This window comes from Lucilia cuprina, chromosome 3 (assembly GCF_022045245.1).
Source record: "Lucilia cuprina isolate Lc7/37 chromosome 3, ASM2204524v1, whole genome shotgun sequence".
NCBI classification, from domain to species: Eukaryota; Metazoa; Arthropoda; class Insecta; order Diptera; family Calliphoridae; genus Lucilia; species Lucilia cuprina.
The window spans coordinates 66,538,162-66,550,398 of NC_060951.1; the positions used below are offsets into that span (position 1 = coordinate 66,538,162).

At 27.8% G+C, this 12,237-nt stretch overlaps 1 protein-coding gene across 1 annotated transcript in view; it reads left to right on the forward strand.

The window, feature by feature from the left end:
- The window catches only part of LOC111678936 (elongation of very long chain fatty acids protein AAEL008004-like), a 10,097-nt gene extending 3,997 nt beyond the window's left edge, over positions 1-6,100 (forward strand). The window contains exons 5-9 of the mRNA XM_046947152.1: positions 1,606-1,666; positions 1,819-2,009; positions 2,211-2,354; positions 4,653-4,758; positions 5,654-6,100. Coding sequence (XP_046803108.1) covers positions 1,606-1,666; positions 1,819-2,009; positions 2,211-2,354; positions 4,653-4,758; positions 5,654-6,024 — 873 coding nt within the window. The 3' untranslated portion in view covers positions 6,025-6,100. The remainder of the gene's footprint in view (positions 1-1,605; positions 1,667-1,818; positions 2,010-2,210; positions 2,355-4,652; positions 4,759-5,653) is intronic.
- Positions 6,101-12,237: the final 6,137 nt, after the last annotated feature.

Genomic DNA, 12,237 nt, shown 5'->3' on the forward strand with positions numbered 1-12,237 from the left:
GATTTTTGAAAGGATAGTATTATAATTAACTGAATTATGATCTAAAAAGGGATATTTTCGTTTGTATATTTCCGTTTGTATGGCGGTAAGGTGTAAAATTAGACCGATTTCAAAAATATACAAAAGATCATAAACCAAATTTTGTTGTATAATCTTCATAATGCAGAAGTTATAAGTTCAGTCGTGGTTTAGCTTTTCATGGAATTGCCCATATGTATGTACATATCTTCAAACAAATTTATTATTATTTATAAATCGTTTGATTTATAAATATTTATTAAATTGTTCCACAAAGGTAAATGAAATGGAGTTGAAAGTACCGACGACCACAATACTATATTTATCTAGTTTAATGAAAAATCTAAAATTTAATTTCCTAGTAATAGGTTTCGATATGTATGTACTTTGTAATGGGAATAAAGAAAATTGAACTTTACAATGAATTATAAAGTATGCAAGTGTACGTATGTACATTAGAGGTGCCCATAGAATTGATTTACTTTGGATGAGTATTGTTAACGCATATACATATATTGTTTGTACAGATTTTTATGAATAAACATACATTCAATGCAAATAATTCTATTATATTTTTTTAATTATTAAATAATTTTAAAGAAATAATTTGTATAAACGCAAAATTAAATTTAGTGCCATTAAATAATAATCTACAATTCTTTTTAAGGTCAAATGTGTCTCCAATTTAACTGAAAACTTATAAAACTTAATAATTTTAGTATTATTTTAAAGTGCAGGGTTAATTTACTATTTGTGGCCATTTTTACGATTGCGTTCTAAATTCTTGTTTTATATTTTAATACAAATACATAGATTGTACGTATGTATACTAGACCGACTCACAAAAATATTTTGCGGTTAGTCTTGACCTTTGGGAAGCGGGGTTAAAAAAATATGACCGAAACATTTTTACTTGCTTTTTTATTTAAAATTTTACTCAGTTAAAAAAACTTTTAAGTGGGCCGATTTCAATAAAGTATTTTCTTTTCTTTAAATTAAGTGACACTTAAATATTTTAAAAACGAAAATAAAACAAATCAAAAAAATTGGAGTGGTTCACTTTCATACAATGTGAGTCGGTCTAACGTACATATTTTAATTAATTGTTTATTTACAATGTTAATTATATTCATTGTTAAATTGTATTCACCTAAAATATTTTGTTTTAAGCTTGGTGAACTTAAACATTTCGAACATCAAAATTTCGTATAGAAAACAAAAAATTCATTTGAAACAAGACTAGCTTACTAAACACATCTTATTTTCTTCTTTGTATATTTTAATATTATTATACATATATATTCGCTGTTACTGAATCTTATCCTTATGATTCTCGTTCTTCGCAACGTACCTAAAATTTATTTAAATTTTAATATAAAAGGCGTAAAATTTGAAACGAATTCAGCGAAAAAAAATAAATAAATATTTTAAGTAAAAAGTAAATAAGTTAAAAGCGACTACAAACAAAATAACCGTGGCGGAAAGATAAAGAATAAAAGTGCTTTATTTTACACGTAAAACATAAATACTTATTATTTGCCACATAAAACGGTAAACAAAAAAACACAAAAAGAATAAAGAAAAGAAATGTTTTATGTTCTAAAATATATATACTGCTTACTGGCCAAAGTCTATGCAAAGAATGCAGGTAAATTTGAATAATTTGAAAACGCTGTAAAAATGAAAATAAAAACGAAATAAAGAGAGAAAATATAATAATATTTTATATAACCGCTATATATTTGACGGTTTATTTCGTTCATTTTAATTTTCATATGGATTCCGTTACTTATTTCACAGATCCACGAGTTCAGCACTTGCCTCTGGTATTTTCGCCTATGCCAGTAATTGTAATTTTATCATTATATTTGGCATTTGTACTGCATTACGGCCCTAAATGGATGGAAAAACGTCAAGCCTTTCAGCTGAAATTAATAATGCGTATCTATAACGCTGTCCAAGTTTTAGCCAACTTAACATTGTTCATCTGTGTGAGTTTTTTTAAATATTTTATGTTCGAATTTCATTTCCTCACACACAAACCCTCACTCATAGAATAATATCTACGTTAGAGTGTGTGTGTTTGTGATGACCATTTACTGCAGGGATGGATGACTGTCGTCCGTCCGTCAGTCAGTAAACATTTTAATTTGTTTAATGGAATCTTTATTCTTTTTGCATGTTTAAACCAGGCCATTCCAAATTCATATGGTCATAAAAAATTTAGCTTTACATGTCAACCCGTTGATCCCACAAATACTGAACCATGGATGATTCGTTTGCTGTACATAACATATGGATATTATCTAACGAAATATTTGGATCTCTTTGATACGGTATGTAGCAAAATGATACATGCAACATTAGGGTAATTACTTATTTTTTTAACAAAAAATTTACCAATTATTCATGATAAGTGGGGAATAAGTGAAAAATTATTATACGTTATATTTTAGTTGATATGCACACTAGCAAAAACAAATTTTAAATTAATCACAGCAAAAACTTTCATTACCAGGTAAGGGGTTAAAATGCTAAACTGTCTTAGATCAGGTGACACTCGTCTATATCAAATATTACCAGTTTTATATATGGTAGGAATTTATTTTTCTCATATTTAGTACATTAAATCGCAGTTGTCCGTGGGAGTCCCTAATGAACATATTGTAAGTGCAGTCATTTTTTTGGGGAGGCGGCTATTTCGAATAGAGTTTAATTTTGAATAAATTGAAAATGTATTAAGTAACGCTAACATAATTTTATCACATTCAAATGAGTTTATATAAGTAAAGGTAATAATATGTACATGTGGGATATATCTTTTAACATTTTGCAAATATGCGAATATGGATAGCATAATCATATAGAGCATTGAACAAGTATGAATGTATAGTCGGGCATAGCCGACCATATGATACCCTACACCAGACAATATGTTAAAAATTGGGATCATTACAAATTTTTTACAAAGGGGCTCAAATGGGAGTAGGGAAAATATATTTTAAGTGGGTATAGGACGAATATTTTTGTATGTTACAAACAACAGAACAAACCCAATATACCCTACCTACTATAGTAGGGTATATTGAAATGAAAAACCACTGTAACCACGCGGTTGTAAAAAAGTTCACATACTTTATTATTTTTTTAATATACCTAAATCTAATTAAAATAATTCAAGCATATACTAAAAAATCTAAAGTCGAAATTTAAAAACAAAAAATAATAGCAAATTCAAGGTTAATAGACTTTAAATATATGTATATCTACTTAGAAAACATAATGCTTCCAATTGACTATATGACTACATTATTTATTTCGACATTATTTTTAGTACATATTTTTCGAAAATAATTGTAAAGAAAAACTTTATTGCGTTGCGTTTTCAGCAACTCTTTTTTTGGACTATGGTTTGCAAATTCTCATTTATTTGCTATATTCTCATATTTGAAAATTTGCTATAAAGCAATTTTTGAGAATCGTTTTCTGAGCCAATTAAGTCGTTCGCCCATCCTTCCGTCCGTTTGGATGTCCATGCAACATTCATGGTATGAAAAAATCGGTCTTTTATTACCTTTAGCACCAATACAACAGAATCCCCCGAAAAGGGCTTTTGAGCTTATAATTATTGTAAACATATACGTATCTCTATAAAAAGCGGCACAGTTGTTTCATGCAAGGCTTGATATTCTGGCCAAATTATAACAAACATAAAGACCCAAGCTCCCATAAAGTCCTTTTCAGAAAATGACTTAAATATCCAAAATTCACATTTAAACACTAATATCCAAATATAAATCTATCTAGTCCAAATATAAATCTATTCATAAAATTTATTTTGCACCTATGGCCTAAAATAATAAAATTTATTTAATAGTGAAACAAAAAATTATAAAAATATGATTAAAACGTCCATACATTAAAAAGTGATCAATACAGAACGGACTTAATATATGTACAAGGAGACTTCAAGTTTGCAGTTTAAATTATCGCTGAAACTTATGAGTGTTGTACAAATCAATTATAATGTTTTTGTAATAATGGCACAGGTTGTACAGTTTACGAGAGTTTTTAACGTTTAAATGAAAATGCTGTACATTCTATTATCTACAAATTTTGTAATGACTTTTAAATCCATAGGGCATATACCTAAAAAAATTATTGAACATAAATTTTTTTCTCGAATCACTCTTTTTTGGACTATGTCAGTCTTGTAGTAAATGAGAGATGTTCATATTTAATCATTACTTCGATATAAAGTATTCTTTAGATCAGTTTGTGGATAACAAATATCATAAATAATTATGTATAGGAATCAAGGTAAATTTTGACATAAATGATAAATAATAAAATTGTTTATTTGCTTTAATCACGCAGACGTCAACTGTTTATAAATATGTACATACATTTTCTTATACCCAGTAATGAATGCGGTTTTGAACTGTTTGAAATTATTAGATTTGGATTGCAATTTGTAACAGTTGTTTGCGCTCCTTAGGTATTTTTGGAAGTATTATGGTTATTAAAATAATAAATAAAATGTTTTTGTAACAACTTATTTGTTTGTTTTACTCATACTAAATATATATTTTTTATCTTTTCATGCATCCCTACTTGCTGCTGTACGCTTATAGATATTTATAGTGCTGCGTAAAAAAAATCAACAAATATCTTTTCTACATATATATCATCATACCGGAATGGTGTTTGGTTGTTATATATATATGACATTTTTGCCAGGTAACTTTATGACAGGAAAAACAACAAAAACAAAAATTATATAAAATATTTTATATAATTTAAAAAAAAAATTCTTTAGTAACGATAGTTTGTTATTTTTAATATTATTGCATTCGTTGTTGTTTTTATACCCACCATCAAAAAAGATTGGGGGTATATTAGTTTTGTCATTCCGTTTGTAACACATCGAAATATTCTTCTAAAACCCATAAAAGTATATACATTTTGGGTCCTTACTTGATTCTAAGTTGATCTAGCTATGTCTATCCGCCAGTCTGTTGAAAATATGATGGAGTGCAAACGATAATAGATATAGGGCTGAAATAGGTATTTTTAGTTGATGCAGTTGATGTTTGGTATTGATAATGGGCAGTATTGGTCTACGATTTCTCCTAGCCCCCATATAACGTTCCCTTCTAAAAATTACTTTAGCGCTCATAACTGGCTTAAACAAGAATATATATCGGCAAAATTAGGCATAAACATATGTTACAGGAATCTTAATATCTTTGTAAAATTTTATAAAGATCGGCCTATAATTGACTGTACCCGCCATATAAAATTCGGCAAAACCATGTTTTATAGGACCCTAAATCTATTTGAAAAATTGTATATGGATCGGCTTATACTTGATCCTAGTCGCTTAAAAAACGTCCTTTCAAAAAATGACTTTTACGCTCACAACTCTCTAAAGAAAGCATCTATAGCGGTGAAATTCGTCACAAACAATTTTTTGAGGTAAACTTTTTTATGGGCCCTCTTTGTTAATCTCAATAAAAGTCCTATAGTTAAAAACTGATTTAAGCATATATCAAATATTTATTTTATTTTGATGGTGGGTATAGAAGATCGGCTTGGCCGAATTTAACACTCTTAAATGTTCTTTATTTTTTAGGAAGTCATGCAACAATGCTGGGATTTATTAATCTTTTCGTACATACTGTCATGTATTCGTATTATTTCGTCACATCGCTGAAACCGATTAAGGAGACGCTGTGGTGGAAACGTCACATAACACAATTACAATTAGCTCAGTTTGGTTATTTGTTCATTCACTTTTTAATAGTACTTGTTCGTAACACTTGTGGCCATCCCAATGTAGTAGCTCTTGTTGGTTTTATGCAAAATACATTTATGTTTGCATTATTTTTCGAATTTTATTACAAAGCCTACGTGAAGAAACCTAAGGCAACTGCTGCAAACAATACTGTGACCCGTGACAACACAAATCAATTAAGCAAAGAAGAAAAATTAAAATCGAGTTAGTAATTGGTTAATACCAATACTATGTAATAAGAAAAACTTTTCAAGTAATAAAAAAACAATAAATGCATTAAAAATATTTTATATTAAGTTTTTTAAATTAAAATAACTTTTCAAAATTTCGTGCTAAATTTTTTCATTATTACTCTTTAAATTTTTTGATTTACTCCTTATTGATTGCTTTAATTAATTGTAAGTAAACATATAAAAAGCATTTTTCAACATTTTTCACAAATTATTTTATTATCGTGAGTGTGATAAATTTAAACATAACATTTTTTTATCCACCATCAAAAAAAATCTCCCTAAAAGCCCTATTCCGAGAATCTGATGCCTATATTAATTTCGAATACTAAAATTCAGCTTTTATAAAATAATTGAATTTTACTTTAATTTTATAGTAATACTTTGATTGTGGATATAGAAGATTCGACACTCCTACTAGTTTTTAGTTCTGTTAAATATTGTCCAATTTAAATGACAAACTCGTCAAACTGTGTTCTTGGAATTTGATGGAGAAATACTTTTCCTGACACTTTATTACAAAACCATTTGTTCAATTTCCTATTTTAATAATTCATGCAAGTGTAGATGAAAATTTTGATTTGATTTGTGACAAACGAGTAAACAGCACCAAGAAACCGTAGATACAGATACTTAAATAAATTAATTCATTACAAAGAAATTATGATCAAACTTTCATTAAAAATTGTTGATATTTACAGTTTTTTATTTAATGATTTAGCACCTGTTTATATTTAGAAGTGATAAAAGTAAAAATAATGCTAAGAATAAGTTATGTCGAAATGTACATAATTTTCAAACAAGAACAAACTAATTTAAATAATACATCATCCTCTACAAAATGAGTGTATTTAATCAATTGTCGCAATTGTAAATAAAATGAACTTTCTTTCATCTGTGGCTGTATTTATAGATTGAAGAACGTATGTAAGAATATAATTTTGCAATCAGGTTATTGTACGAAAATAACAATAATTTTTTATTGTTTTTTGTTTTTGTCGATTTGAATTTTTAATTCATAGTAAAATTAAGCAAATACTTATGTATTTACACTGAAGATTTAACTTAACAGTACAATGGAGTGAATCATTAAAAGGACACGTCATTATTACGTGCCTTAAAGAATTGTAGTATTTCTGTTTTTCATTCTTTCTCTTGTTTATTTTTATAATTTATGTAGAGGAACTCGAAAAATAAAAATCTGCTATACAAGGTAGATATTTAAAATAATGTAAAAGGTAAATATTTGACAAATAAATAAACATTTGTTTTATTTTCTTTTCAATAATTTATCACTTGGTTTTACGTTTGATTTAATACAAAAGTAATCCATGTATAAATAAGATAATTACATAAGCTTATGTTAATTTATTTATAAATATTTTAGTACTTATGCAATTAAAACAAATTATATAATTGTATTTATTAACAAAAACACTTTGAAATAACAAATACATACATGCACTCAATATTTACGAAATAATGAAATCTAAAGGAATGGTATAAATATTATACGTATGCTTTCTTATATACAAACATTTATCAAAGGTTTATAAGAAAAATTTTGTATTAAAATTTGTTTTATAAAATTTTGATAAATATTTATAAATAAGGCACAAACAATATTGTAACTTATACATACGTACCAACATATTTACAAAATATCATTGACAATATACTAAACATCATAGCTTTTGCATTAAAATGCTTTATTTACGTATTTAAATTAGGATGGACCCTAAATATTTGTATGGCTGCTGGAAGAAGCATCCTGTTTAAAAAAAATTATACAAGAAAAAATATGATGAGAAACGGATATTCTCAATTGGGGCAATGCTAATATTTATGGATAAATGTTTATAAATGCACACATTTTGCCCTTATATACATATGTATGTACAAATACAACTATATAAATAAATTGTATGAAAATTATGTTTTTAAATTTCTAGAATATAGACAGTTAAATTTATACTGTTTTTAGATCAGAAAATACCTGAATTTTTCAATTAGTTTTATAAGTTTTTCATAAAAAAAAAACTTTTTTGTTGAATTTTACCTTAATTCCGAATTATGTAAGGAATATTCTTTACATGGGATTTAAGGTTAAACATGGGCCGATCCTCAATAAATTTAGGGAAGGAATATACTTTTAAATAACAGTTATTTTAATGGTACATACAAATATACCCCAGAAAGGGTTTTATGCGTTTGTGTCAAATCGGATCTCCTCCAAATTACCACCATACAAACCCCGTTAATAAAATTAAATTCGTTATATTAAGCGTTTTCATAATGTCCTCTTAACTTCCGAGACGCAAAAACATCACTTCCATTTACAAACACGCAGATGGGATGGCCTCTTTTGAGTCGGCAACAGATCCAGCCACTACGTGGATCCCAAGTCCTGCGGGCAACTGGCCGTTCGTAATACCAGAATATGTGGGTCTCTGGTTCGACCCCATGTCAAATCATTCCAAGCAAAGTACGAGGAAGGAAGTGAAATCACCAGTATGTATTTAACGCAACTGGCCGTCCGTAATACCAGATTATGTGGGTCTCTGGTCCGACCCCATGTCAAATCATTTCAAGCAAAGTCCGAGGAAGGATGTGACATCACCAGTATGTATTTAACGCTGAATTTATGTTTGTAATGTTTATATACTATTATCATGGCATAATATTTAATAATACTATTGTTACATCATTATAAATGCATATATAAGTTAAGACCTGTATATATGTATATATAAAATATTATTTAGTACATTTGTAATAAAATTGTAAACAAAGATACATTAAAATATCTTCAAACACGTTTTAAAGTTTACATTTTTCTAAAATGTTTCAGTGTTGCAGTCGTTACGAGTTCAAATTAAATCTGTCATCAAAACATAAGTTATAAAGAAAATAAATTTTCTCTCATTTAGAGATTTTTTAGAAGATTCAGGATTATTTTAAAAGTAAATAAAATATTATGTGCTGAAATATGTCCAAAAATAGATTTTAGATTCGGAAAAATGTATTTATTAGACCCAACCGCAAAGGACTGGTTTAGTGTGCACGTATTATGTAATTTTGACTGTCTACTTGTATGTATTTTGTAATTCTAATATTAGTTTACATACATGGTCAATCTTTCATTTGCATAAATACTTATTTATGAACACACATAAACCGACATCTTTAAGTACCCTACAGTACGATAAGTGCCAAAAGTATACATTTGCTTTCCTCATGTTCCTCAAATTCATGTAAATAAATACGAGTAAATTTAAATGATAAAAACTGTCATATGGTAGTATCCGTTTGCAAATTATGAAGTAAAATCACAAAAATTGTGATAAAATCAATATGTAATTCATTTAAAAACAATTAAAATAATTATTTGCCCAATTCAGAATCGGTGTTGTAAGGTTGTATCGTAGTATGTTGTAATTTTGATTTTGTTTCAAAAAAAAAAAATCATTAGAAAGATGTTTATGACATACAATGCTAAAACGACAAGATATCAGTAGTGTAATCGTTTGACTACAAATCGATAGACAGCAAGTTGTACCAATCTTTCATAATTAATTTATTTTTTTTTTTTTTAACTAGCAAAATTAATAACAACCTATTACGAATATAAAATTGACTCACACGCAATGTTATCCAAACATAAAATTTACCAGTAATAACATCAATAATGGGTTGAAAATTCATTTGTGGCTGTTAATATTACCATTGTCCAACTGGTTCGCCGTACTGTAGGATTGCTCTTTGCACAACAGTAGTATGCAGTATGTATAAGTGTCTGGCATATATATAACAAACACAGTTTAATATTATTTATATGTTTGTTTATTTGTATATGTTCTCAATACACTTGCATGTGAAATGTAAAATAATTCTATTGTTTATTTTCATCTTCAATTCCGATATATTGTAATGCTACATTTGTTTATGTTGCTGAAAGTGCACAATGGAAAAAAAAATATTGGTTCTATGCCCACCTTATTGACTGAGATTCATTGAGATTCTGGGTCGACATAGCAGTGGCCGTCTATCTGCTTGTTTGCACGATAATTAAGAATGGTTTAAAATCGGTCCATCATATAGTAAGAGGAGCTCAAAGATGCACATTTTCGTCATCCTAGCCAAATGTCCGAAGTACTAACATTGGTACAAATTTCATCCAAATTGATTTTTTAAATTGGAGCAAATTGCGTACTTCGACCACTGTGAACTGCGACTGTTGTTGTTGCTGTTGTTACTACATATTATATAAATTTCCTGTTTTCAGAAAGCACACACAATATGCATATAGAACTGCATATTGTGTGTGTTGCTGTTTTGAAGGTAATAATTTAAATTGTTGATCTGTTTGGATTGTTTAATTTCCTTAAATTATTTTTTTATAAATGAACAATAGAACAAATCTCGAAATTTATTAACTTGTGAATAAAGATTAATCTAGTAACAATAATAAAATAAACTTATCGGGTACAACTTATATTTAAATCATGGTAAAGGGTGTACAGGTTTCGGCTCTGCCGAATATGGAACTTGTTTTATTTTAGAAAGTACAAGACAGATTTCTGATAATCTGATAACACACCGTGTTCATTAATTACTAAAAATAATATTGTGCAAGTACATTGTAGAATTTAAAAGCTGTACATATTAAAAAATTCCTCTTTTACTCGAATCAAAGTCTTAGAAAATCTTCAAACTTAATAAATATTTAAGAAGTTAAAACAAAAATATCTCTGATAATTTTGTGAAATCGGGAATCGTTACCCTTTCAAATCTGGTCAGAATTACAAGTGTTATGAGAAGAAAAACAATAAGGAATATATAACTAAAAGAGTAAATATAAAATTTGTTTCGATCATGCAACCCTCATTTTCCTTCTTTAATAATAATTGAAAATTTTACTTAATAGAATTTTTCCAATATTTTGCACTAAGACGGCCTTAATCCATACATCTTTATTTCAAATGCTGTAATTCGTTTTAAGCTTGTGTAGTTGAATGATATTTACATACGATTTGGGTTTAAAATTCAACACAATTTCACTTTTAGAAGTAGAACGAGAAAAAAGTTACATACATAAGTATATCCACCCTAATACATATGTATGTATTCCCAAAAGTGCTGGGTTGTACAGCGAATTCAATAAATATATCAATATATATAGGAATATCCATTAGGGTAATAACTTTTATACATCTTTTAATATAAAAAGTGCTCTTGTTTGGCACACAACAATTACATAAATTACCCGATTAAATTAATTTCGTTATTAGAACTCTATAGGCTACCACAAAGTGTTTGGGCTCAATTTTGATTATATCCCTAATATCCGCGTATAACATGTACTTAATGTGTACTATTGAGACGATAAATATGTATTAAATATTTTTTGATAATAAAGTACAAAATACATTTACATAAGAAACCCAGTTTAACATTCCATCAATATTAATTTTGCATGTGAATGCAAATATACATATGTGTATGTTGGTTTGTTTATTTTTTATTGTTATTTTTACTTTGTATTTTACTGTTTTCTTGTGAATATCTTGGTTAACAATTTGTCTATTACAATTAGCTGTACTTTGTCTAATACCCAGATAAATATTACTTTATCCATCTACTTAAATTGCTTTGCTCTCTTGTGGCACAGGAAAACGTAAAATTTTTCAAAATCAACATAAATTTTGTAAAAGAAAAATAAAGAAACAAGAAAACCTTTAGAAAATTCATAAATAAAGGTTCATCTTTTAAAACAATCTTCACTTTGTTTCAACACTCTCTGACACACACTCGCAAGGCAACTGCCAAGAAAACGAGGAAAAACTTAAAATGTAATAAACATTGTAACACAGAGACAAGCTCATGATATTAAAATCAAAATGAATCTACTGTATATGTATCTGTATATGTATGCACATACGTTTGTAAGTATGGATGAGAGTTAAAGTATTTGTATGTAACAATGCAGGAAGACGAAGTAGAAAAAACCAATCACAGAGTGATGCCAAGTGAAAAATTATGTGTTTACCTGAAGGATATCAAAAGATCAAAAGCCTAATCGGATAAAATTGTGCACGTACTTGTAAGAAACAAGGGAAAACATTCTAAGCGATTTGCTTGAACGTACATAGAAAATAAACGAAAATCGAAATAATGGTTGGAAGGAAGTTG